Genomic DNA, 25,558 nt, shown 5'->3' on the forward strand with positions numbered 1-25,558 from the left:
GCACGCTCGTGCGCACGTTCCCTGAGAACCCGGAAGTGCGAGGGAGAGGCGAGCCACGTGGGTGGAGCTGGAGCGCAGCTCGCATGGGGGAGTCTATCCCGCTGGCCGCCCCGGTCCCGGTGGAACAGGCGGTGCTGGAGACGTTCTTCTCTCATCTGGGTATCTTCTCTTACGACAAGGCCAAGGACAATGTGGAGAAGGAACGAGAGGCCAACAAGAGCGCGGGGGGCAGCTGGCTGTCGCTGCTGGCGGCATTGGCCCACCTGGCCGCGGCCGAGAAGGTCTATCACAGCCTCACCTACTTGGGGCAGAAACTAGGTACCTCCGCCCCGCCCCCCGGTGCCCCTGGAGGAGGAAGGAAAGGGAGTATATTCCCCGATCGGCAGTGGCTTGGGTTCCCAGTCTCTGTCACTGGTAGCCGCTGGCTCAACTCTGCACTCGCAGGTCTCCTCCCACCGATCCCTTCCTTCCCTCGGCTTCCACAAACCCCGCCCACCGGCCTGCGCGGCGGTTAGATTGGCCAACTGGGTGGATGTTCTTTGCAGGGCTGTGCTCCAAAAGGATGGCTGTATCCATTTTTCTCATGCGTGGATTGGTGCCATAAGTGAGAAGTTACGCAAACTCGCTCTCTAACCAGTGACACCGCGGCGAGAGGAGCAAAACTTGGCAGTTAGAATTAATAAACACTGTTGTCTGGCCCCTTAAGGCTAAGACCCCAGAGTGCTACAGATGGAGTCCTACCCCGTCTACGTAGACCCTCAATAAACATTTAATGAATGAAGGGAAAAAAAATTAATACTGGACAGGAAAGGCAAGAAATATGCCTAACTCTAACAAGAGGGGTATTACAGAGAAAATGGTAAACACGCTTATCATCCCATGATAAACCTTGCCCCTGAAAATCAAATGCAGGAGCTGATTCAGCTGACTCTCACTAGTAGAAACAAACAGTATGAGTAGATCAGAAGGAAATAATATATGTGAAAGCCAAAGGCTCTACATATAAAGTATTACTACTAATAATTACCGATCTTATGAATTCCAGAGTTTTTAAGAGTCTTTTTAGTGCTTTGGCCTGTTTTAGACTCTTCAATATCTGAGGCACAGGGTCTGGTGTGAATGAAGGACACATACACAATATAAAATAGAAGAGTACAGCTGAGCGCAGATTCCAGTTTGAGTTTTTTCCCCTACTTTCCTTCTATTGCCATAAGGTGACCCTGTATATCTTGCTTTCTGTAAACACCCAAGGGGCAGGACTTTCTGAGATCTTTGCTTTAGCTTTTCAAACAGTATCTTGTTATTTAATGCGTTGACTTTTTGGCAAGAACTAGTCAGGTAGTTTCACCTTCTGTATTTTTTCCTCCTTTCCTACAGTGGCACTTTTCATAAATTTACAATTGCTGTTGCATTATTGTAATTCCCCCTTTCTACGGATTGGCAAATTGTGTGTGTGTGTGTGAAGTTGTGTGAGTAGGTGACAGAGCCTGTACCAGAATACCGACCTTTGAACTGTCAGATTGTGTTTGTAACCATATGATTTATAAAAAATTGTAGATGTGTTGTAATTTACATACTATGTATTATGTCATTTACAATTATTATGTATATATGAAAATGGAGATGATCCTGGCTATAAAATGGATGGTGGGTAATTTTCTGGCGGTTTCAGTGTTTTTAGATCCCCTACCTCATGAAGATTGGTAATTGATCCCAGAGTCACGTTTCTTAGGTTTTTTCTTTTAGCTCACCTATGAGAATGTGGGAACCTGTGGCCTCACTCCCCAGAAAAATATATGTGTAATACAATTTTGCATATAACCTGAAAGTATTCAGTTGGATTTCCTAAAGCCTATGTATGTTGTTGTTGTTGTTTAGTCTCTGAGTCATGTCCAGCTCTTTCCATCTCATGGACCCTAGCTAGCTAGGCTCCTCTGTCCATGGGATTTCCCAGGCAAGAATACTGGAGTGGGTTGCCATTCTGACCCAGGGACTGAAACCACATCTTCAAGCAGATTCTTTACCCGCTGAACCACCAGGGAAGCCCATAGCCTATGTATAGACCTCAGTTAAGAAATCCACTCTAGAGTGGATTTCTTAAAAAAAAAAAAAAAAGAAAAATCTACTCTAGTTTATGTTGTATGTGCCTGGCTTTATGTGTCTGATGTGCATGAGAACATGCACAAGGCCATCACTGTCTCTGACTTGGATTCTGTGAAGTGGCTCTTATTATGTAAAGTGATTAGTTCTGCAAGGACCCCAGCTTGCATGGGTGAGCCTGAGGGCTGTGCTTTGAAATTGATCCACAGAGCAATTTACAGTATGAAACATCCTCAGGGCTGTTGAGGCTCCCAGCTGATCTGTCATTTCAGAGTAAATGTTCTGAAAATGGCATGTTTAATGCCTTATAACTTATTCCCATGTACAGTAAATGTAGGTTCCAGATGTAAAATTTTAACTTTGCAAATACCTTACGGTTTTTTGGTATGGGAATGTTTGTGCTATCAACGTGCTTACAATATGACTTCTTGATTATTGAGCTGACTCTCCCATTTTCTTAAAACCTTGGGAAAATTTTTACGTTGCCACTTAACACAGTCCCATGTTCTTCAATTACTTTGCTATTTAGAATACATATCTGGGTTTCTTTAAAAAGCAAAACAAAAAGTTTATGTATACCTTTTAAACATGTAGAAAGCATGGTTTTAAAAAGTGAGTCTTTTTGACCCTACTTTTGTGACTGTTTATTGGAGACCTTAGCCGTGAATCCTGATTATAAATGGAAGGATGGAACTTTAGACCAAGGACAGAACTGACAGGGAGCCTTCTGTTCGTGTCTTGGCTCAGTCGAAGAACTTTGGGGGAAGTGCTTATCTTATGGCCTTCTCCATACTCTGAGGGGAGAATATACATATTTGGGAAAAGAAAATACCTGTGAAACCGAAACCAACTGGTGTCATTTCCGGGGGCTCCAAAGAGCTCTCGGGCCACAGTGCTTTACGTCTCAGCACGGAGAACTCAACGAGAGCAAAGTGATAGATAAGAAGTGGTTTATAAGAATAGGACCCTTGTGAGGCTTACAAGCGGGTGGGCGAGAAATGCTGCCCCTTGTGAACTTACCCGAGCAATAGTTTTATAATCAAAGGAAAAGTAACAGGGAGAAGAACTTCCTTGTCTTCCTTGAGTAGACGTCATGCTTCCATCATCAGCTCCTCCTCCAGGTTGGGCAGGGGAGTTTTCTTGTCCAAACATGGTCAAGCTAGGTCCACAAATCATTGTTTTTTATGTGTCAGAGAGCGTGTCAAAGTGGTGATCATTAACTTGCTGAGCTCACTGGGCAATATGTGAGTCTCATGCCCCCATTGTTTTATTGTTTGGGGGCATGTCTCAGGCTTCTGCAGCATGGTTTTGTTGCTAGGCAAGCCTGCTTGGTTTCATGATTAAGCAAACCTACTTTTTTTAATAATCAGTAATTTACAAGGGTCTCCCATATTTTTCTACTTACAATCGCCTAGTGATTTTAACTATTTAATTCCCTACTTTGCCCCTTCGCTCTGGCGTTATCACTTGTGGAGGACTTTAGAAGGTCATACTTTTCTCCCCTTTGTTTTGTTGTTGGAGAGTTTCCTCGACATCTGGTTGCTGGAAGTTACCATGGTAGAAAATGACTTAACTTGAGAACTGATGTTTAAACATTATCATTAGCAAGAAGTTGTGGAATAAAATATGCTTAGAAATTTTGCATGCTCCTTTAATATACTTGCTACTTGAAATTTCATAATACGAGATAGACTGTTGAAATCTTGAAAAATAAGGAGCTTTCATGAAAATAGACTTCTAGAAATAATTCAAAATAATTATATTTTGTAAATTCAAAAAACTGAGACAAGAAAGAAGCCTGGTGTCTCTGGCTCCGTGTTTCCCAGCATGAAGGAAGCCCACTCCCCATTGGGTATTTCAGTGTGTGTGTGTGTGTGTGTGTGTGTGTGTGTGTAATGTGTGTGCTCATCATGTCTGACTATTTGCAGCCCCGTAGACTGCAACCTGCCAGGCTCCCCTGCCCATGGAATGTTCCAGGCAAGAATACCGGAGTGGGTTTCTTTCTCTAGGGGATCTTTCCCACCCATGGATCGAACCCGAGTCTCCTGCATTGGCAGATGGATTCTTTACCACGGAGCCACCTGGGCCTCCCATTCCTCAGCAGGACAGTCACCAAATAGGCTTGTGCTCCTGAGAGCTTTGAGAGAAAAATCCATTTAAAAGAAATGCATTGGTGTTCTTTCCCTTCCTTAAAGTGTCAGTTCACTTGATTTCACATACTAGTAGTGTATGTTTATGGATAAGCTTTAAAAGGTATTCTTTATATTTATGTGGCGTTTCCACACCAAATGTGTGTGTGTGTGTGTGTTGAGTCGCTTAGTCGTGTCCAACTCTTTGAGACCCCGTGGACTGTAGCCCGCCAGGCTCCTCTGTCCATGGAATGCTCCAGGCAAGAATACTGGAGTGGGTAGCTGTTCCCTTCTTCAGGGGATCTTCCTGTCCGAAGGGTCAAATCCAGGCCTCCTGCATTGCAGGCGGATTCTTTACCAGCTGAGCCACCAGGGAAGGCCTTCCACACCCCCTAGATAACCCAGTTATCTATCAAGTAGCTAGCTGTTCTTTTTCCAGGACTTGAAGCTCCCAATTGACCACAGAGTTGCAGAGGCTGACTCTGGAGTATTGAGAGCTTCTTTTGTTTTTAAAGTGAAAAAGAGGAGTCGTTCAGTCATGTCTGACTCTCAGCGACCCCATGGACTGCAGCCTACCAGGCTCCTCCGTCCATGGGATTTTCCAGGCAAGAGCACTGGAGTGGGTTGCCATTGCCTTCTCCATCTTTTGTTTTTAAGAGGAGGATAATTGCTTAACAATGTTGTGTTTGTTTCTGCCACACAACCATTTGAATTAGTCATATGTATGCACATGTCCTCCCCTTCTGGAACCTCCCTCCCACCGCAGCCCCCATCCCACCCCTCAGGACTGTCTTGGAGCACAGGTTGAGCTCCCTGTGTTATACTGCAGCTTCCCACTAGCCGTCTGTATTACAGATGGTAATAAAAAATGTTTCAATGCTATTTTCTCAATTCATCCCACCCTCTCCTTCCCCCGCTGTGTCCACAAGTTTGTTCTCTATGTCTTTGTCTCTATGCCTGCCCTGCAAATAGGCTCATCAGTACTATTTTTGTAGATTCCATACTTATGTGTTAATATATGATATTTGGGGCCCCCTAGGCAGCACTAGTGGTAAAGAACACATCTACCAGTGTAGGAAATATAAGAGATGCGAGTTTGATCCCTGGGTTGGGAAGATCCCTTGGAGGAGGGCATGGTAACCCACTCCAGTATTCTTGCCTGGAGAATCCCATGGACAGAGGAGTCTGGCAGGCTATGGTCCATTGGGTCACAAAGAGTCAGACACCACTGAAACGACTTAGCACCCACACAATATTTGGTTTTCTCTTTCTAACTCACTTCAATCTGTATTACAGACTAGAGGTTCATCCATCTTAGTTCACCTGACTCAAATTCATTCCTTTTTATGGGCTTCCCAGGTAGTGGTAGTGATAAAGAACCTGCCTGGCAATGCAGGAGACATAAGAGACGTGGGTTTGATCCCTGGGTGGGAAGATCCCCTAGAGAAGGAAATGGCAACCCACTCCAGCCATTCTTGCCTGGAAAATCCCAAGGACAGGGGAGCCTGGCGGGTTTTAGTCCATAGGGTCGCAAAGAGTCAGCAATGACTGAAGCGACTTAACACAACACACACACACACACACACACACACACACACACACACAGCATTTCATTGTATATATGTACCACAGCTTCTTTATCCATTCATCTGTTGATGGATACCTAGGGTTGCTTCCATGTCATAACTATTGTAAATAGTGGTGCGGTGAGTGCTGGGGTACATGTGTGTTTCCGAATTATGGTTTTCTAAGGGTCTATGCCCAGTAGTGGGATTGCTGGGTTGTATGGTAGTTTTATTCCTAGTGTTTTTTTTTTTTTTTTTTTTTTTATTCCTAGTGTTTTAAGAAGTCTTCCTGTGGTTCTCCATAGTGGCTGTATCAATTAACATTCCCACCAACTGTGCAAGAGGGTTCCCTTTTCTCCACATACTCTCCAGCATTTGTTGTTTATAGATTTCTTAATAATGGCCATTCAGAATGGTGTGAGGTGATACCTCACTGAGATTTTTATTTGCATTTCTCTAATAATGAGCAATGTTGAGCATCTTTCATATGTTTATTGGGAGAGCTTCTTATATCAGTTAGAAATGGAAGGAAAGTGAAAGTCGCTCAGTCGTGTCTGACTCTTTGTGACCCCGTGGACTATATAGTCCTTGGAATTCTCCAGGCCAGAATACTGGAGTGGGTAGCCTTTCCCTTCTCCAGTGGATCTTCCCAACCCAGGGATCGAACCCCGGTCTCCCACATGCAGGTGGATTCTTTACCAGCTGAGCCACAAGGGAAGCCCAAATGAAAGGGAAAGGGATTAGCATTATTGATTATGTGCTTTGCTCCAGGCTTGTTACAAACCAAGTGTTATTTCATTGTTTCTTTTTAGTTTCATGTTAAAACAACAACTCAGGCTCAAAGTGGCTAAGTTAGTGCACATCACACAGCTTGTAAATTTGGAAGCTGGGATTTGGAACCAAGTGTTTCAACCTTCCAGAGCTTTCAGCTTTTACTCATTACTCTCATTACCTTCCTAACCTAACAGATTTTGTCGTAGACCTCGGCACAAATGTCCATTTATTTCATACCATCACTTTACAAAATCTGCAAAGCTAGACTGAATACAGATGGAGAATTCCAGGATACAGTCCTGTATAGGATGTTGGATCCACCTGTGTGTGCTAAGTCACCTCAGTCGTGTCCGACTCTTTGAGACCCTGCGGACTGTAGCCCTCCAGGCTTCTCTGTCCATGGGATTCTCCAGGCAAGAATACTGGAGTGGATTGCCATGCTCTCCTCCAGGAGATCTTCCCGACCCAGGAATCAAACCCACATCTCTTAGGTCTCCTGCATTGGCAGGTGGGCTTTTTACCACTGGTGCCATCTGGGGATCCATCTGTACCATATCGTTTTTGCTGCTATTAGTAAGAGAAATGATGTGAATGCTAGCCAGTGTGATTGGGCAGTATATTGGAGAAAACACTTTTAAAGTATCAGTAGTTTGCCTATGGAATCAGAAGTTAAGTAGGGTGACCATCCGCATAAAAGTAAAAGTCGCTCAGTTGTGTCTGACCGGAGTGGGTAGCCTTTCCCTTCTCCAGGGGATCTTCCCAACCCAGGGATCAAACACAGGTCGCCTGCATTGCAGACGGATTCTTTACCAGCTGAGCCACAAGGGATGCCCAAGAATATTGGAGTGTGTAGCCTATCCCTTCTCCAGTGGATCTTCCCAACCCAGGAGTCGAACCAGGGTTTCTTGCATTGCAGACAGATTCTTTACCAACTGAGCTATCAGAGAAGCCTGACCATCCACATAGATTTGCTCAAAGTTGAGGGGGTTTTCAGGACATGGCCCTAAGGGTTTCCTGAGAAGCTAGATTTTCAGTACTAAAACCTGGACAGTCGCAGATAAACTGGGGCAAGGTGGTTGCCATAGTAGTAAGGGATATAAGAATACTTTCTTGAAATACAAACTGGGCAATGACTTGTGAAATATTTCATTCATTAAGAGAACATTTTACAAAAGCCTTAATATGTAACTTTCCCTCCTAACTGGTATGTTTAGAATACTAACTCATTCATTAAAGCTTTCTGTGAATTTTCAGCAGAGAATTTAAACTGTCCCTTGTCTCTGAGATTTTTAATATTCCTAAGACTTCCTGTTTTAAACCTGCCCTGTTTCTTTTTGTTCTCCTAATGTCTTGCCTCTGATCCATTGTTGGGGTACAGAATTGCTTAAGACAACATCTATGAAACTGGCCCCAGAAATATAGTTTTTCATGTATTCATACAAAAGTAAAGAAATGATGTATATGCCATTTGAACCTTTTCAACTGTTGTAAAGAATGTATTTGGCCTTACTTCTCATTGATTTCCTTGGGAATCCCTGAGTTACAGCAGCAGTTACTTATAATTGCTTCCTAATCTTAATAATTCACAATGTGGTGCTTATTGTGATATAACCAAGTGTCAGTCTTGCTAAGAACACTAACATTTCCTTTTTTCCCCCTCGGATCCCAGTAGGCTGTGTTTTCCATTTTCTAGTATAGCTTAAAAAAAAAAAAAAATACAACTCCAAAGTGAAAATGAAGTTTTCTGGTATACCAGGAATAACAACAATGTCTCATAATTGGGTATTCTCTTTTATTTTAAATTCCTAAACGTGGAAGGAGGGCTTTTTAGAACCAGGTTCATGTCACTTGCTAGGTTAACTATCCTCTGAATTAGACCTGAATCCTTCATTGAAGAGGGATTGGTATGTGGGTAAGGAAAACTCAGTGGTAGATTCCACCTGGGTCAGGAAGATCCCCTGGAGAAGAAAATGGCAACTCATGCCAATATTCTTACCTGGAATACCACCAGGGAAGCTCATTCTTGCCTGGAGAATCCCATAGACAGAGGAGCCTGATGGGCTACAGTCCTTGGGGTTGCAAGAGTCAAACACAACTTAACGGCTAAATGATAAGACAACAAGAAAATCATACACAGGTTCATTGCTACACAAATGAGGGGTACCAGGCATCCACTTAACTTACTCTCCAGTGAAATTATGAATCACAAAATATTGTAGAAGTCAGAGAAGATGGTAGATGAAAAATCATTGAGTGCAGTGGTTTGGATTATTTCCTTCTGGATGCTGGCAAGCATTTAGTGGGTCTGGTTTCTCTTCCTTACCTGCTTCTGTCGTTTGCCTTCCAGGGGGCCAGTCTTTCTTCAGCAGGAAGGACTCCATTCGCACCATCTATACCTCCCTGCACAACGAGCTGAAGAAGGTGGTGACCGGCCGCGGTGCCTTCGGGGGGACCGCGCCTCACGTGGAAGAGCTCCTTTCCCACCTGTCAGAGCAGCTCTGCTTCTTTGTCCAGGCTCGCACAGAGATCGCAGACTTCTATGAGAAGATGTACACTCTGAGCACACAGAAGTTCATCAATGCCGAAGAGCTCGTTGGCCTTTTGGACACCATCCTCAAGAAATACAGCTCCAGGTCAGTGTAGGTGAGGGGGGAGGGATGGGATGTGGCAACCTGGCAATTCCATGCAGGGTCTCATGGAATAACTGTGAAGAAATGGCTGTATTATGTTTTATATATGGTAATTCATCAACAGGTGTACATTAAGCAGGGCTTCCCTGGTGGCCCAGTGGTAAAGAATCTGCCTGCCAGTGTGGGAGACACAAGCTACCTGTAAAGAAGTGAGATGGGTTGTAATGTGTTACTTCCTGCCAGATCCAAAAGGCAATTCCAAAAGAATTTGAATGGTGCTGTGGACATCATCGACTGTGAATGACTCAGTTTTATTTTGGGGTCCTTGGAACCTGGCATAGAGCCTTGCACATAGTAGGTACTCAGTAATTTTATGACGAGCTAAATGGAAAGTGATGACTTGAAAGGATACTACTCCTTTGGACATAATGAGTTCAGATATGTTTGCTCAAAAAAGAAAGGCTGATATTTTAATTTATATTCCCAAATGAAGGCTAATTAATGCTCATCTGATTAATAGATGAGTAGTATGGCACCACCAACTTGATGGACATGAATTTGAGTAAACTCCGGAAGTTGGTGATGGACAGGGAGGCCTGGCGTGCTGCGATTCATGGGGTTGCAGAGAGTCGGACACGACTGAGTGACTGAACTGAACTGAACTGATGTTCCATTGTATATGTGTACTACATCTTCTTTATTCTTTTGTTGATGGACATTTAGGTTGTTTCCATGTATTGGCCATTGTAAGTAGTTCTGTAATGAACATTGGGGTGCATGTATCCTTTCGGATTATGGTTTTCTCTGATACACACTGCTATATTTAAAATAGATATATAGATGTCAATCTCAAACTGCCAATCTATCCCTCTCTGAGAAGATTTTTAAGGGCAGGTAGGATTTTGAAAGCAAAGGTTGGTAGAAAGAAAGGTTTCTTCATACCTGTGGTTTCTCCCTATTTGTGACTCCACATCCAAGGATGCAAAGTATTTACTGTTGAAAAAAATCTGCATGTAAGTGGACCTGTACAGTTCAAACTCATGTCATTCAAGGGTAAACTGTGTTCTAAATTATCTTTTTATTTACTTTTAATAGATAATATATTGTTTCTGTTCAGTCGCTGAGTTGTGTCCGACTCTTTGCCGCCCCGTGAACTGAGCACACCAGGCTTCTCTGTCCATCTTCCTGAGTCTGGTCTCCCTGAGTTTGCTCAGACTCACGTCCATTAAGTCAGTGATGCCATCCAACCATCTCATTCTCTGTTGCCCACTTCTCTTGCCCTCAGTTTTTCCCAGCATCAGGGTCTTTTCCAATATATTAACATGGCTCAAAATTTATAAAAGTGCAAAAGAATACAGCAGTGAAAATTTACCTTCTGCCCCTGTTCTTCAGCTAAATTCCCTTCCTAAGAGTCAATGAATGTTAGCAACTTTTTCCTTTCGTTCTCAAGGGATAGTCTATGCATATCAATCCACACATTTTCTTTTTTTAAACAAATTTTGCATGTTTTCAAATGTTTTATGTCTGGAAGTGTTGTTTTATTTCTCCCTCAAATCTGATTAGTATATGTTGTCTCTTAATAATTTTTTAAAATCAAAAAATATAATATAACTGGAGATATGATTCTTAGGGTGAAGGATCTTATGTGGTGATTCCCAAATGCTAACGTGAAAGTGGTTTTGTTGAACCATTTCGGGAGCTTAAGAAAAATACTTATACCGGGGCCCTTCTTCTTTCCCAAGAGAGTAAGATCTAGCAATTCTGGGTTGGGTATCCAGACATCTGTCTTTTAAAAGTTTCCTGTGATACTGATACATAAGTCTGCAAGAAAAATGGAATAAATAAGAGAATGATGCCAATACTGGGTATATTGATATATGGATGATATATATATCCATATATGGATATATGGAGCCTTACACATGTGTGTGCAAGGGCCTGGCATTTCTTGTGTCATAGTAATGAAGGCAGTAGTGGTTTAGTCGCTTCAGTCGTGTCCAACTCTTGCGACCCCATGGCCTGTAGCCTGCCAGGCTCCTCTGTCCCTGGGGTCTCCCAGGCAAGAATACTGGAGTGGGTTGCCATTTGTTTCTCCATGGGATCTTCCCAACCCAGGGATAGAACCCACATCTCCTACATTGCAGGTGGATTCTTTACCACTGAGCTCCAGAAATTCCCCATAGTAATGAAAGGTTATTACTATTTAACTGTTTTTATTTTGTTAGAACTTGTGGTATATCAACTTTGAACCTTCTTTGAAATACCCCAACTTCTCAAAGCCCTGGGAATTTCTTCCACTGCAGTAGCAGAAGCCCAGCTTTCATTCTTGCAGATCTTAGGGCACTTGTCTGTACCCCTCATCCTGCTGAGTGGATACTGATGGAGCTGGGCTGTAGGATAACACATGATCAATAAGTATTTTCAGCTATAGACATTCTCCACCAATGCTACCTTTGTCTACTTGGTAGGGAATTACTGATCACAGACACATCCTAGTCTAAAAATGATCTACATTTAGATGCTTTGGGTTAATTTGAGCAATATAAATTCATAGTTTAGAATTACTGAAAAGTTGTAATTTTGTATAATATATTGATTTTGCAGAGAAGGCAATGGCGACCTACTCCATTACTCTTGCCTGGAAAATCCCATGGATAGAGGAGCCTGGTAGGCTGCAGTCCATGGGGTCACTAAGAGTCAGACGGAACTGAGTGACTTCACTTTCACTTTTCACTTTTATGCATTGGAGAAGGACATGGCAACCCACTCCAGTGTTCTTGCATAGAGAACATAGGGACACGGGAGCCTGGTGGCCTGCCGTCTATAGGGTCGCACAGAGTTGGACACGACTAAAGCGACTTAGCAGCAGCATATTGATTTTGGGGGAGAAAGTGGAATTATTTTAGATACAAATTAACATGATTTTACCCTTTGCTTTCAGAGTTGAAGAGGAAGCATATTTTGTTTTTTTCCCCTGGAAGCCAGTTGTGCTCAGAGTAGAATGGTGTTAAAGGTTTCCTCTTTTGGCAAACTTACTACATTGTTAAGCAAATACAAATTCTTGTTTAAGAATCACAGTCATTTGTGATGCTGCATTTCAAACTGAACAATTAACATTAATCATTTGATTAATCATTAATATTAATCATTCTGTGTGCCCTATAGAAAGAATAATACAGATTTAATTCTTTCAGGGTCAGTTCAGTTCAGTCGCTCAGTCATATCTGACTCTTTGCCACCCCATGGACTGCAGCATACCATGCTTCCCTGTCCATCACCAACTCCTGGAGCTTGCTCAAACTCATGTCCATCAAGTTGGTGATGCCATCTAACCATCTTATCCTCTGTCGTGCCCTTCTCCTCCTGCTTTCAATCTTTCCCAGCATCAGGGTCTTTTCCAGTGGGTCAGTTCTTCGCATCAGGTACTGGAGTTTCAGCTTCAGCATCAGTCCTTCAGGGCTGATTTCCTTTAGGATGGATTGGTTGGATCTCCTTACAGTCTAAGGGACTCTCAAGAGTCTTCTTCAACACCACAACTTTAAAGCATCAATTCTTTGGCACTCAGCTTTCATTATGGTCCAACTCTCACATTCATGCATGACTACTGGAAAAACCATAGCGTTGACTAGACGGACCTTTGTCAGCTATCTAAGTTGGTCATAGCTTTTCTTCCAAGGAGCAAGCGTCTTTTAATTTCATGGCTGCAGTCACTATCTGCAGTGATTTTGGAGCCCAAGAAAATAAAGTCTGTCACTGTTTCCATTTTTTTCCCATCTATTTGTGGTGAAGTGATGGGACTGGATGCCATGATTTTTGTTTTTTGAATGTTGAGTTCAGGGTCAGGGTGTCTACTATTCCTTGAATACTTTTGAAGGGAAGTAGAACTTGGGTTTTTTCCCCAAGGAAACATCAGTGGAACATTTTTTGATTCTGTAGAGTTTGGTTTTAATTTATTTACCTGTTTTGTACAATGGGCATAAGAGAAAACTCTGGCTAATCTTTCTGTTTCATGGTTAGAGCAAAACTAGAATATTGATTATAAGTGTGAATTAATATATACTCTCCTAAAACAAGAGCTTTTAATTGAAGTGCAGTATTTTATGTTATAGGGATACAATGTAGTGATTCACAATTTTTAAATGCTATATCCCTTTTATAGTTATTATAAAATATTGGCTGTATTCCTTGTGTGGTACTGTGTATCCTTTTTATGCCACGCCACGCAGCATGCAAGATCTTAGTTCCCCAACCAGGGATCTGCAGTTATTCATTCTAGACAGCTTTTTATAGCAATAATATTCTATTAAATGATTTTTATTCTTTAACCATAATTTTATAGCTAGTATTTAAAGGACATTTTAAAAAATTGAGTTACATAAATTTATTTGCATTTGGGAGGGAGGGTTGAAGTAAAAAAGGATAGCTTTAAACCTTTGCCAGGCAAAGGTAGACACACCAGGCTTCTGCCTTGAAAAACTATGTGTTTCCTGTTTGCATTTTAGGAAGCACATTTTGTTTTTCAATCTGTGCTGGGGTCCAGCCCCAGCAGCATCCAGGGGGTTCCCTTAGGATGAACGGCGTCGGCGAGTGATAGAAGACACGTGAGACCAGCCTTGATAGGGCCAAGTCTGTATTTTTTGACAACAGTTTTTATACCCTCACTCAGAGTGTATCCAGGATACAAGATGCTCACTCATGTCTATACAGGGTTAGTTTACATTACATCAGTTTGTCCTTAAGGAAGAACAAGATGCTTTCTGCATTTCGTTTCTATAATAAATCTTTACACATTATCTTTTGGCCTTAGGGCTTATTAACATTTTATGTAAGTCAGGTGAATGTAGGCCTGTTTTCTGTTTCTGTGGTGACCTTAACAGAAAAGTTACAGTCTCATAGGGCAACAGTACAGCATGTCACAACATAATAAAAATAGAACCCTGTTAATACCAACATCAATTCTTCTGCAAAAGTTGTCAGTTAAATTTATCTAAAAGTTTTACCCCATACAGACTCTGTGGCTCTAATAAGACAGCCTCTGCCTAGCACTCCTGCCTAATAATTAACAACTATTTCATTGTTACAATACTAGGGCTAAGCTCTTATTTTTCTAGATCTATAACTATATTAACAATGGTTTCCATAGCACAGCTTTAACACACTAAGAGCAAAAACACAGCAAGCAAACATTAACCCAATAACCACTTTTATAATAATTTTTCTTATATTTTTTAATAAAACTCCTTCATCCCTCAAAAATGCTCTATATCTATTAGGGCTTTTATATAATCAGGTTCTTTATGCTATTCTATGATTAAAATATCATAAGCAATCATGCATATTAGTACCAAGGGCATAAATGCATTTGACTAACAAACTACCAGCAAAGGAGCTCAAATTAAAACACTCCTTTCACCCTAAATAATCTCATAAAATACCACCACCCTAAAAACTTATAAAGTTCTAAATTAATTCTTATTTGGAAAGAAATTGGGGAAGGCCTTCCTGCCTGTGTCAGAGAAATTAGGGAGTAGTCCATTGAGGCAGGCATCAGAAAGACAGATATCATCTTTAAGGTGAGAGCCGGGGGCAGCTTTGGGGCAGCTTTTTGGAATCCCTGAAAGCCTGATCCGCCTTGCCCGTCAGGCTTTCTCCCCATGACCTTGTCATGGGTGGGATCTCGTGAGCTAGCCTTTTTGGAATCCTTGAAAACCTGATCCGCCTTGACCGTCAGGTTTTCTCCCTTATGGCCTTGTCATGGGTAGGGTCTCGTGTGCTGGCTCCCGGCAAATCTGAATGCTTCAAATGACAGAATTCTCACCTTAGGCAGAACTGGGATTTGATTTATTAGGCTTTAGGCCCTTTTTCCTTCAAAAAAGGTTTGTAATGATAACACTGTTAATGAAACAGTTGGCTGCATGTGTGTAGTTCAATAAGGTTAACTCTTGCCCACTGAAAGTTTCATAAGCAAAACCAATGACACTGCAATTTCTGTGGGACACATTCTACTCTCGTTAACTGACATGCCTAGATCTTAACAGTGAAGACTCTAGGCTTTCCTATGATCTTGCCCCAACCCAACTGCTCAAATTATCTAAGACCCATCAAATGCTTTAAATTGCATTCAAACTCTGAGTGAAAAGGAAGCAGCTTCAAAGATAAATACAGGATTTTAAGCAGAAGCCCCCTCCCGCCAAAAAAAAACCCAAAACCAGTCCACAGTCTAATGCATTCCCCGTAAGTATTTGCCATTTCCTACCTTAGTTCCTGTTACCTAGTTCGCTTAGAATATGCTTGAATTTGTATCGAAGGAAATATTACCTCTTCTCTTTACCCTTTTTTCCAGCTGGGGGACCCTTGAGCAAAAGACAGATTAACGAGAGAAAAGCATCCAAATGTATTTAATATAGTTTTAATGTGGCCTGGGGGCTTCCCTCATGACTCATTGGTAAAGAATCCACCTGCCAATGCAGGAGACCCAGGTTCAATCCGTGGGTCAGGAAGATCCCCTGGAGAAGGAAATGACAACCCACTCCAGTATTCTTGCTGGGGAAAGGGACAGAGGAACCTGATGGGCTACAGTCCGTGGGGTTGCAAAGAGTCAGACACGACTTAGCAACCAAACAGCAATGTGGCCTGGAGTCTTCTTAAGGAAATGAAGACCCAAATAAGTTGTTAAACCTGTGTTTTTGTGCTAGAGTTGATGATGAGTGAGAGTTGTGGGGAAAAGTGGTATGAGCCAAGTTTCCTGAACTGGGAGAAACAGCAAGGCCTGTTAGTTCAGATTTCTCTCTGTGACCTTTGTCTTTGGAGATAAGAATGTTCCTTTCCTCAGGGTACAAGGAGGGTACTTGAGGGTTTTATTACCTGCTTCAAGAGAGGGCCAGAAAGTCCTTCTTGCACATGTCATTTCTCAAATTCATTCAGCTTAAAATAGTCAATATACCAGGATGCCATAGAGTTCTATCTTGTATCAGCTGTTGCCACAATCATTCTGTATAACAGACCATCCCCAAAGTCACACTTTCGGGCAGACAGGTCTCCTGGGAGTTGTCTGATGTAGGCTGCACTCAGCTGGGTGGCTGTGCTGAGCACATTGCTCTCAGTGGGCTTGGCTTTTCACTGTGAGCTGTGGGCTTAGTCAGCTACACGTGTGTTCATTCTGAGCCCAGGGTTAGAGAGGAAGCAGCTACCTAGTGGTGAGGACCCAAGTGCAAAGGAACCAGCCCAGTCAAGCTCATGTTAAGCTTTTGCCTGCATCAGATCTGTTAACATCCCTTTGGCTAAAGCAAATCACATAACCAGTCCGTGGTCGGGGTGGGAAAGTACGCCATCTCTGGTGGGAGGGCTGCAAAATCACACAGCAAAGGGGGTGGAATTGAGGTGGTTAGGAATTTGGGGCCTGAAATTTAAGCCCTCATCTTCACATGGCTAACTCCTACCAGTTCTTTGAGCTTTGTGGGTCAATTTAAACCTGTCTCCTCCGTGGCCTGCACAACCTTTCCACCAAAAGGAATTGTTCCTTTTTCTAAACTGTTACTTGATCTGTATCCATCCTAAGAGATGTGTTACTTCCTACCTGTACCCATTATAAACGCCTCCTTCCACCAGGTTAAGTCCTGTAGGGCAAACCTTTGGCTAATTCATCTTCATTTCATCAATGTGTTTGTCTCTAAAAACTAGTAAAATAGTTGTTTTAAGTGGGATTATGGATTTTTTTAATGTGGTGAAATTTACGTAACATAAAATGTACTGTTTTAATCATTTTTAAGTGTACAGTTCTGTGACATACCCTATATTCACATTGTGTTACAGCTTTATTTTTCATCAGACTTCTGACTTCTCACATGTGTGGACCTCCACACTTCTTTCGGAAGGAACTGCTTGATGGGGATCTGTGAAGGAAGGAGAGCATGCTTGAGTTCTCTCTTTTTCTGTCTGAACTTTTGGCTTTTTTTTGGAGCAGATGTTCTCTGCAACTAATTGTCAATGTATTCTGTATTCAGACTCTTTCAAGCTCGCTGCCATAGCTGAGGTGTGTGTTTTTGGATTACGATCTAACAGACCACCACCACCACCCACCCCATGGTCTGAGATGTGAATAGGTATAAGGCACAGGGTAGAAATGGGAAGATGATACAACATAATGCTAATCTCAAAGTCTTAGCAGAATAACATCAACGTGCATTTTTAGCTCTTCTTGAAAAGATGAAAAGTAGCTTCGCCATTCACATTCATCCTAATAAACATTGAACACTTAAACACTTTTAGTATGTTTATGGAAGAGCTTGTGCAGAATTTTTTCTAAAGGTTGGTACAGAGAATTCATTTTCTTTCAAGGATAATATTGGATATAAATTATTTACAATTGGAAGCAGAAAAATCACTTTGAGCACTGTTACTTGTGATAGAATGATACCATTTTCCCGTTATTAACAGTCTTACTGTGTTCATAGTTCCTTGGCAGATTTTTCTTGATACCCATGATTACAGAATATTGTGATGCTTAAGGCTTATTAAGTGTCAAGTTTCCTAAAGGCTAAGGTGGTAGGAGCATTTCTTAGAATGCAAAGATTTTGAGACATGCTATAGTGTATGTGTGTGTGTGTTAGACTTCCTTAATGTTTATTTCGAAGCATGTAATGTTTGAAGAGTCCAAATTAGTTAATTGAGTACTTGAGCCAGAGGATTTTTAAAAAACACTTTTATTTATTTTTCTGCACCAGGTCTTTCATAGCAGCATGTGAACTCTTAATTGCAGTGTGTGGGGTCTAGTTTCCTGACCAGGGATTGGACCCCTTCCGCATTGGGAGCACGGAGTCGTAGGCACTGGACCACCAGGGAAATCCCTGAGCTAGAGGATTTGAGATCCGGTTTATTTTCCAGTGGTCATGTGTGGATGTGAGAGTTGGACTATAAAGAAAGCTGAGCACCGAAGAGTTGATGCTTTTGAACTGTGGTGTTGAAGAAGACTCTTGAGAGCCGCTTCGACTATAAGGAGATCCAACCAGTCCATCCTAGAGGAAATCAGTCCTGAATATTCATTGGAAGGACTGATGCTGAAGCTGAAACTCCAATACTTTTGCCACCTGATGCAAAGAACTGACTCATTGGAAAAGACCCTGATGCTGGGAAAGACTGAAGGTGGGAGGAGAAGGGGCCAACAGAGGATGAGATGGTTGGATGGCATCACCGACTCAATGGACATGAGCTTGAGTAAACTCTGGGAGTTGGCGATGGACAGGGAGGCCTGGCGTGCTGCAGTCCATGGGGTCTCAAAGAGTCGGACAGGACTGAGCGACCGAACTGAGTTTATCCTTCTGATTCTTTCAGTGCCTTATTAGACTACACCCTCCATCCATGTTTTAGCTTCCCTTTCCTAGAGGATGTTGACTATAAAATGCCAGTAATACAAAAAACAATGTATTATTGTTATGTGAATAACTGCATCCTATTTATCACATGATAATCAGTTTCTGTCTTATAATATTCAGCCTAGTTTGGGATCTCATAATCATAATCTCATTTTTTTAGGGTTTTAAAAACCCTAGATATACTTGTGATGATTTTTTTCCTAATTGTTTAGTTGATAACCAAAATTTTCCTCCTCAACCAGGGCCAGAACAGATGTGTGTGAATCTTCTGTCTCTTTGAAGTATGTTGTTGCTGCTGTTTAGTCACTAAGTCACGTCCGACTCTGCAACCCCATGGGCTGCAGCACGCCAGGCTCCTCTGTCCTCCACTCTTTGAGTTTGCTCAAATTCATCTCCATTGAGTCGGTGATGCCATCCAACCATCTCATCCTCTGTCGTCCCCTTCTCCTCCTGCCCTCAATCTTTCCCAGCATCAGGGTCTTTTCCAGTGAGTTGGCTTTTCACATCAGGTGGCAAAGTACTCGAACTTCAACTTCATCATCAGTTTTTCCAATGAGTACTCAGGGATGATCTCCTTTAGGATGGACTGGTTTGGTCTTGCAGTCCCTGGGACTCTCAAGCGTCTTCTCCAGCACTGCAGTTCTTTGGTACTCAGCCTTCTTTATGATCCGACTCTCACATCTGTACTTGACTACTGGAAGTGTAGCAGTTAAGTTACATGGGGTCATGCCCGTAAATCGTTTCCCATGGTGACTGGAGCATACTGGAGTCATCAAATTAACTTAGTGAGTAGTAACCTAATTACAAATATATATGTATAATAAATAAAGAGTACATTGTGCGTAGTAAGTGTGAAGTGAAGTGAAGTCGCTCAGTCGTGTCCGACTCTTTGCGACCCCATGGACTGTAGCCTACTAACCTCCTCTGTCCATGGGATTTTCCAGGCAACAGTACTGGAGTGGGTTGCCATTTCCTTCTCCAGGGGATCTTCCCGACCCAGGGATCAAACCGGGATCTCCCGCATTGTAGGCAGACGCTTTACCGTCTGAGCTACCAGGGAAGCCCCATAGTAAGTGTAAATATGAAATTTATCTATAGGTATATGTATAAAGTATAGTATGGTCACAGTACTAAGTCACAGTATAAACTATTTCTTACTGTAGATCATGGCTAAAATTTTTAAAAAACATTTCGTCTAGGACAAATAGGAATGAAATCACAGTATTACCTTAACTTTCTTTGTGATATCGTCTCATTTCTAGTTGTGTAATTTCTGGGGAAACTGAGGAGGGTCTAAGTTCAAGGAAGGTGAACTTGCACAGGTTATTAAAAGGCTTTTTAAGCCTTTGTTAAGGATTTTAGATTTTGTCCTGAGATAAATGGAAAGTAATTGAAGTATAAAATTTTTAAATTTAGCCACCATTTTGTTTGTAACTGTGATTAAATTATGAAGGGAATTTGGGAACTAGGATTGAATAAGGGCTTTCTGATAAGTGTTCTATTCCTTTAATAAACACTTTATTGATTGCATACTATGTTTCAGATATTGGTTTATCATCTCTACTCCCATCTGCAAAATAGGTTTTATAATCCTTTTGGAGTTATTGTGAACATTAAATAAGGTGATATGTGTTATGTGCACATTTAAGAGCTATTTCAGTGACCTTTTCTTTGCCTCTTTAGGACCTAAGCCTGAAATAGAATGTCTTGTTTCGTCATACAATTCCTGGAATAAATAAATTTCAGAGAGACCCATAACAGAAATTACCTGCAATCCAGTGTTTAAGCCTCGGTGCTTTCACTGCCCGAGTTCAACCCTGATCAGGGAATTAAAATCCCACAATCCGTGTGGCGTGGCCAAAAACAAACAAAATGAAACAAACAAAAGCTGAGAAAGACTTACAGCTAATTCAGTTTCTCTTTATTTGAAAAGAAAGTAGCGGCTATTCTCAATTTCTTTTTGTAACATCAGGCTCTTCCCATGGGAGACTATAACACTGACATAATCCTGAGATGGTGAAGTTGTCAGAACGATTCTTTAAATAAATCAACATGGAATCTTTCTGTCTTTTCCTTCGCTGCCCCCAAACATTATATTGTGTGTCTGACTACATTGGGGTTTTTTCTTTTTTGAGGATGAAAAGCGTCACCGTGGGGTCACATTTCCACTGAACGTGTTCATTTCCCTTCCCACTTTAGATTTCACCACCCCATCCTCAGTCCCCTGGAGAGCAGTTTCCAGCTGGAGGCCGACGTCCTGAGTCACCTCCTGAAGGCCCAGGCTCAGGTCTCCGAGTGGAAGTTCCTCCCATCCTTGGTGAATTTGCACAGCGCTCACACCAAGCTGCAGACTTGGGGCCAGATCTTTGAAAAGCAACGGGAGACCAAGAAACATCTGTTTGGAGGGCAGTCTCAGAAGGCCGTTCAGCCCCCACACCTTTTCCTTTGGCTGATGAAACTCAAAAACATGCTCCTTGCCAAATTTAGCTTCTACTTTCACGAGGCGCTGAGCCGACAAACGACTGCTTCAGAGATGAAAGCGCTGACTGCAAAAGCCAGCCCCGACCTCTTTGGAAAGATCTCCAGCTTCATCAGGAAATACGACGCTGCCAACGTGTCCTTAATCTTCGACAACCGAGGTTCTGAGAGCTTTCAGGGTCACGGCTACCACCACCCCCATTCCTACAGGGAGGCCCCCAAGGGCGTGGATCAGTATCCGGCTGTGGTGTCTCTGCCCAGCGACCGGCCTGTCATGCACTGGCCCAATGTCATCATGATCATGACGGACCGCACATCCGACCTGAACAGCTTGGAGAAAGTGGTCCACTTCTATGACGACAAAGTCCAGAGCACCTACTTCCTCACCCGCCCAGAACCACACTTTACCATTGTTGTCATTTTTGAGTCAAAGAAATCGGAGAGAGACTCCCACTTTATTTCTTTCCTTAGTGAGATCTCACTTGCCCTTAAGAACCCCAAGGTCTTTGCAAGTCTAAAACCTGGATCCAAAGGTTAGCAGGTGGTTTGTGTGAAAGGTATTCAAGACTGGGTATTGTGTTCTTAATTGCTCTAACGAGCTACAGTGGTCTATGATTAGAGGTTCCACCCCACCCCCACTCCCCACCACCCCCACACGCCCCTCCCCCACCCCATGCTTCTTGCAGTTCTAAATTCAGGATAAACCCTGCCTGATTGCGTTGCACCCTTTATAAGCAATTATGGCCAAGTGAATTACATATCCAAAGAGTAGTCTAGGAAGTGGTCATGGGCGCTGGTCTCTGCAGTACAGCAAGGTATTTTTTTGGCGTTGTCTTCTGTTTTCCTGTATTTCATGTAGACTAGTATTTATTGGCCTTTGATTTTTCTTTCCAGATGTTTTATATTGTTCCAAACATTGTATTCCAATGTAATTTCAAATGCCCTGTCTTTCCCTCCCCTCCTTCCTGGATGAGTAACTGAGATACTATATAAAACAGCTTTTATTAAAATCAAGGAATATTTTATAGCTCATGAATTAGCAAATTAACATGAAACATTAAGTTTTGTGATCAGCAAACTAATATTTTTGATGCCGAAATTAGGGTCTTGGTGAGAAAGTTCTATCAACTTTTGAAATTGACAGTGAATCAGAATGGTAGCAATAGCATCTGGTTTTTAACAGTTTCGAAGATTCTCAGGGCAGCTTTAATAGCCAAGGTTGCTTTTGGGATGACCTGCACATCTAGCTGCATTTGTTTTTACCCTTATAACGTTTGAATTTTTCACTCTGTTTTAAAGTTAGTGTAAGCCATTAAGTGGTCGTTTCTTCCTTCTTCAGCTATTTGGCTCTCGGGTTATCACCTTTCTATTGAAATGCATGCTTATGTTTGGCTCCACTGCCTGGTTGTCTTTAGGCTGAAAAAGCAGGCAGTCTTGATTTTTCAGCCACTTTTATGCAACTTAACCTACTTTTATAAAATCAAAATGAAGGCCTTGATACTTTTTACTTGCTAAAAATCTATTGCGCATTCAAAAGACCTCTTCGAAATTGAGTAAATCCACCTACAGTTAAGCACATCTCAACCTGGGTTTCATTCCTGTCTCCTCCACGTTATTTTTAGAAGCAGTGATGCATCTTAACACATGCTTCCTTGACGCTTTCCTTCAGTAGGTGTTCACGGGGAAGGAGACAGATCAGTGAAGACATAATGGTCTGTGGAGACCTTCCCTTCTAGGTTATTGATTCCAAATAAAAATAAGCCGCAAAGAGTAATTGCGTTGTTACTATTTGATAGTTCCTTCAAAGCTTGTGTGCAGCATAATGATCAGAGCAGTCCCCTTTCTCATGATTGCGTGGAGTCACGGTTTTTTACCGGGTGGCCATAGCAGGCAAGCTGGCAGCATTGGCCGAGACCAGAGAGTCTCTCGAGCCCATGTAGAAGGCCTGCCTATCGCAGACTGGACTCCCTGGTGGAAGATCCCACTGGCCTGTTTTCTGTGGAGAACATGTGTTTTTCTTTTCTTTTTCCTTTTTTAAAAAAAAAAAAAATATATGATTTGTGAAAAGCCAGTTTGCTTTACATAGGAAGTAGAGATTTACTTCTGCATTTTATTCACTCAGGTTCAGTAAAAATCTGGGCCGATTTCACAACATTTAACTTACATAAAAAATTGAAAACAATTGGAACTAATTATTCAAATCATTTTTCTTCCTTTTCGTGTTTTTCCAAGAAGCTGAGAAATATTCCTTGGTGTTCATGAATTTTTTTTCCCCCTAGATGAAACCACCATTAGCCTTAATGATACGGTGTCCGTTTACCTAAAAGAAATAGGCCTCAGTGGAGCGTGGCAGAGAGTGTAAATAAAACATATATACAATATTTAAATACTGAGTCCTCGCCTAGAACATATTTGAATTGTATATTTATTTTTAAACCTATTTTGGTTCAAGCCAGGAAACAAAGTCATTTTACTCTCTGAGATGTGTCCTTTGAAATCAGTAATGAAATGATCTATAAAGTCTATGCTTTGCTAATGTGAAGTGAAGTGAAAGTCGCTTAGTCGTGTCTCTTTGCGACCCCATTCTCCAGGCCAGAATACTGGAGTGGGTAGCCTTTCTCTTCTCCAGGGGATCTTCCCAACCCAGGGATTGAACCCAGGTCTCCCGCACTGCAGGCGGACTCTTTACCAGCTGAGCCACAAGGGATGCCCCAAAATGCTGGAGTGGGTAGCCTATCCCTTCTCCAGGGGATCTTCCTGACCTAGGAATTGAACTGGGGTCTCCTGCATTGCAGGTAAATTATTTACCAACTGAGCTATCAGGGAAGCCCCATGCTTTGCTAATGGAATGAGTAAGTGCTCATATTTTCTGTAGACTGTTTGCTTTGAAATATGTTTCTAAACCACAACTTGATCAATGTTTATGGGTGACCAGAAGTGTAGTGAACACTTACCAAGTTTGCCAACAAGCCCATCAAGGAGTGTTCACTCCAGAATGTTGTTTGGACAGAGGGTGAATATTTATGACTTTGTTCTTTGGGTCCAACCTGGTGTCTGACTCTGTCATCTTAGGGAGTGTGGCACTAAAGCTAAATTCTTAACCCAAGAGCCAATATCCCATTTATAATTGCTCTGTACATTCGATGATACTGGAGAAAATTTACTTTGAAGAGAGAAGATAGTTATTTCAACCTCACTCCCAGTAGAGTCACTCAGGTGATCATCAAAATAAGTTCACCCTTTGATCTAACAGCCACCTTGCAATTTTCTTTGGCAAGTTGGCCTCTGAGTTTGACTTCCTTATCTGTAAAATGGGAATAAGGATATATGGTCTGCTTTTTCCAAAGGATGTGTAAGAATGAGCCGAGATCACGCATGTAAAAAACGCTTTGCAAACTTACTTGAATTTGAACGCTGTCAAAATAAAAGATGAACCACTGTTTCTTTCAACTTTCCTGTTCTCATCTTTCTCTTCATATCAGTGACAAACCTGTACTTAAGACATTAAGTTTGAATGATACTTAAAGAATTAGTTTAGAAGAGGTGGCAGATAAATCTCTAATCAACCCACCTGCTCTACTTATTTTAGAATCTTTGTGGTTCTTACCCAAGTTTTTATCACTGGTGGAAGCATCATTTCATTTCTGTTTTCTTACTGATATTTCTTAGTCTGATTGCTCTATCAGTTATTTAGAAGGGTAAATTAAAATCTCCAGTTGTGACTGTGGATTTATTTTTGTCAGTTTTCTGCATTTTGAATTCCTTTTATTAGGCCCATACACATTTATAGTTTTTCTTTCTCATGTATTAACCATTTTATCATTATAAAGCTTCCCACTTTATTATTTTTTTTTAAGCTTCCCACTTTATTTCCATTAATACTCCTTGCTTTGAAGTCCATTTTGCCTCTTCTTTTTTCTTTTTTTTTTTTTTAAGAAAAATTAAGAATAGTTCCTTTGGCTCTGCTAGATCTTCATTGTTGCATGAGCTTTCCCTAGTTGTGACGGGCAGAACCTGCGCTCTCGTCTCAGTGCGAGGGCTTCTCATTGCGTTGGCTTCTCTTGTTGTGGAACACAGGTTCTAGGGCTCCCAGGTTTTAGTAGTTGTGGCTCCCAGGCTCTAGAGCGTGGGCTTAATAATTGTGGCATACAGGCTTAGTTGCTCTCCAGCCCGTGGGATATTCCCAGATCAGGGATCAAACACGTCTCCTGCACTGGCAGGCAGATTCTGTACCTCTGAGCCATCAGGAAAGCCTTTGCCTCATTTTTATGACCATTCCAGCTTGCTTATGTTTCCTGTTTGCATGGTGTGTCTTTTTCAATCCTCTCGCTTGTCATTTATTTGTATCACTGTTTTTAAAGTGTGTGCAGTGAGAACTAGAGAATACTGATTAAAAAGAGCAGTATCTGACAGTCTCTGCCTTTTGATTGAAATGTTTAGTTCACTTCTTCTATGAGGTTTTCACAGTCAGGGTTTTGCTGATGGTATCCTCAAACCATTATTTAACATGC

The 25,558-nt window shown here is 41.9% G+C and overlaps 1 protein-coding gene across 1 annotated transcript; it reads left to right on the plus strand.

Moving 5' to 3' along the window:
* Positions 1-5: 5 nt before the first annotated feature.
* On the plus strand, positions 6-24,497 carry KICS2 (KICSTOR subunit 2). The gene is made up of 3 exons (XM_061130886.1): positions 6-318; positions 8,916-9,201; positions 20,769-24,497. The coding sequence occupies exons 1-3, from the start codon at positions 84-86 to the stop codon at positions 21,583-21,585; spliced, it is 1,338 nt and encodes a 445-aa protein (XP_060986869.1). The 5' UTR covers positions 6-83; the 3' UTR covers positions 21,586-24,497.
* The last annotated feature ends 1,061 nt before the right edge of the window (positions 24,498-25,558 follow it).

Source organism: Dama dama, chromosome 3 (genome assembly GCF_033118175.1).
Source record: "Dama dama isolate Ldn47 chromosome 3, ASM3311817v1, whole genome shotgun sequence".
Lineage (NCBI taxonomy): Eukaryota > Metazoa > Chordata > Mammalia > Artiodactyla > Cervidae > Dama > Dama dama.

Bases quoted from the DNA above. Each gene is read 5' to 3' on its own strand.
- KICS2 (XM_061130886.1), top strand. From the start codon at position 84: ATGGGGGAGTCTATCCCGCTGGCCGCCCCGGTCCCGGTGGAACAGGCG. The intron at 319-8,915 runs GTACCTCCGCCC...TTTGCCTTCCAG, and splicing joins CTACTTGGGGCAGAAACTAG to GGGGCCAGTCTTTCTTCAGC. The intron at 9,202-20,768 runs GTCAGTGTAGGT...TTCCCACTTTAG, and splicing joins CTCAAGAAATACAGCTCCAG to ATTTCACCACCCCATCCTCA.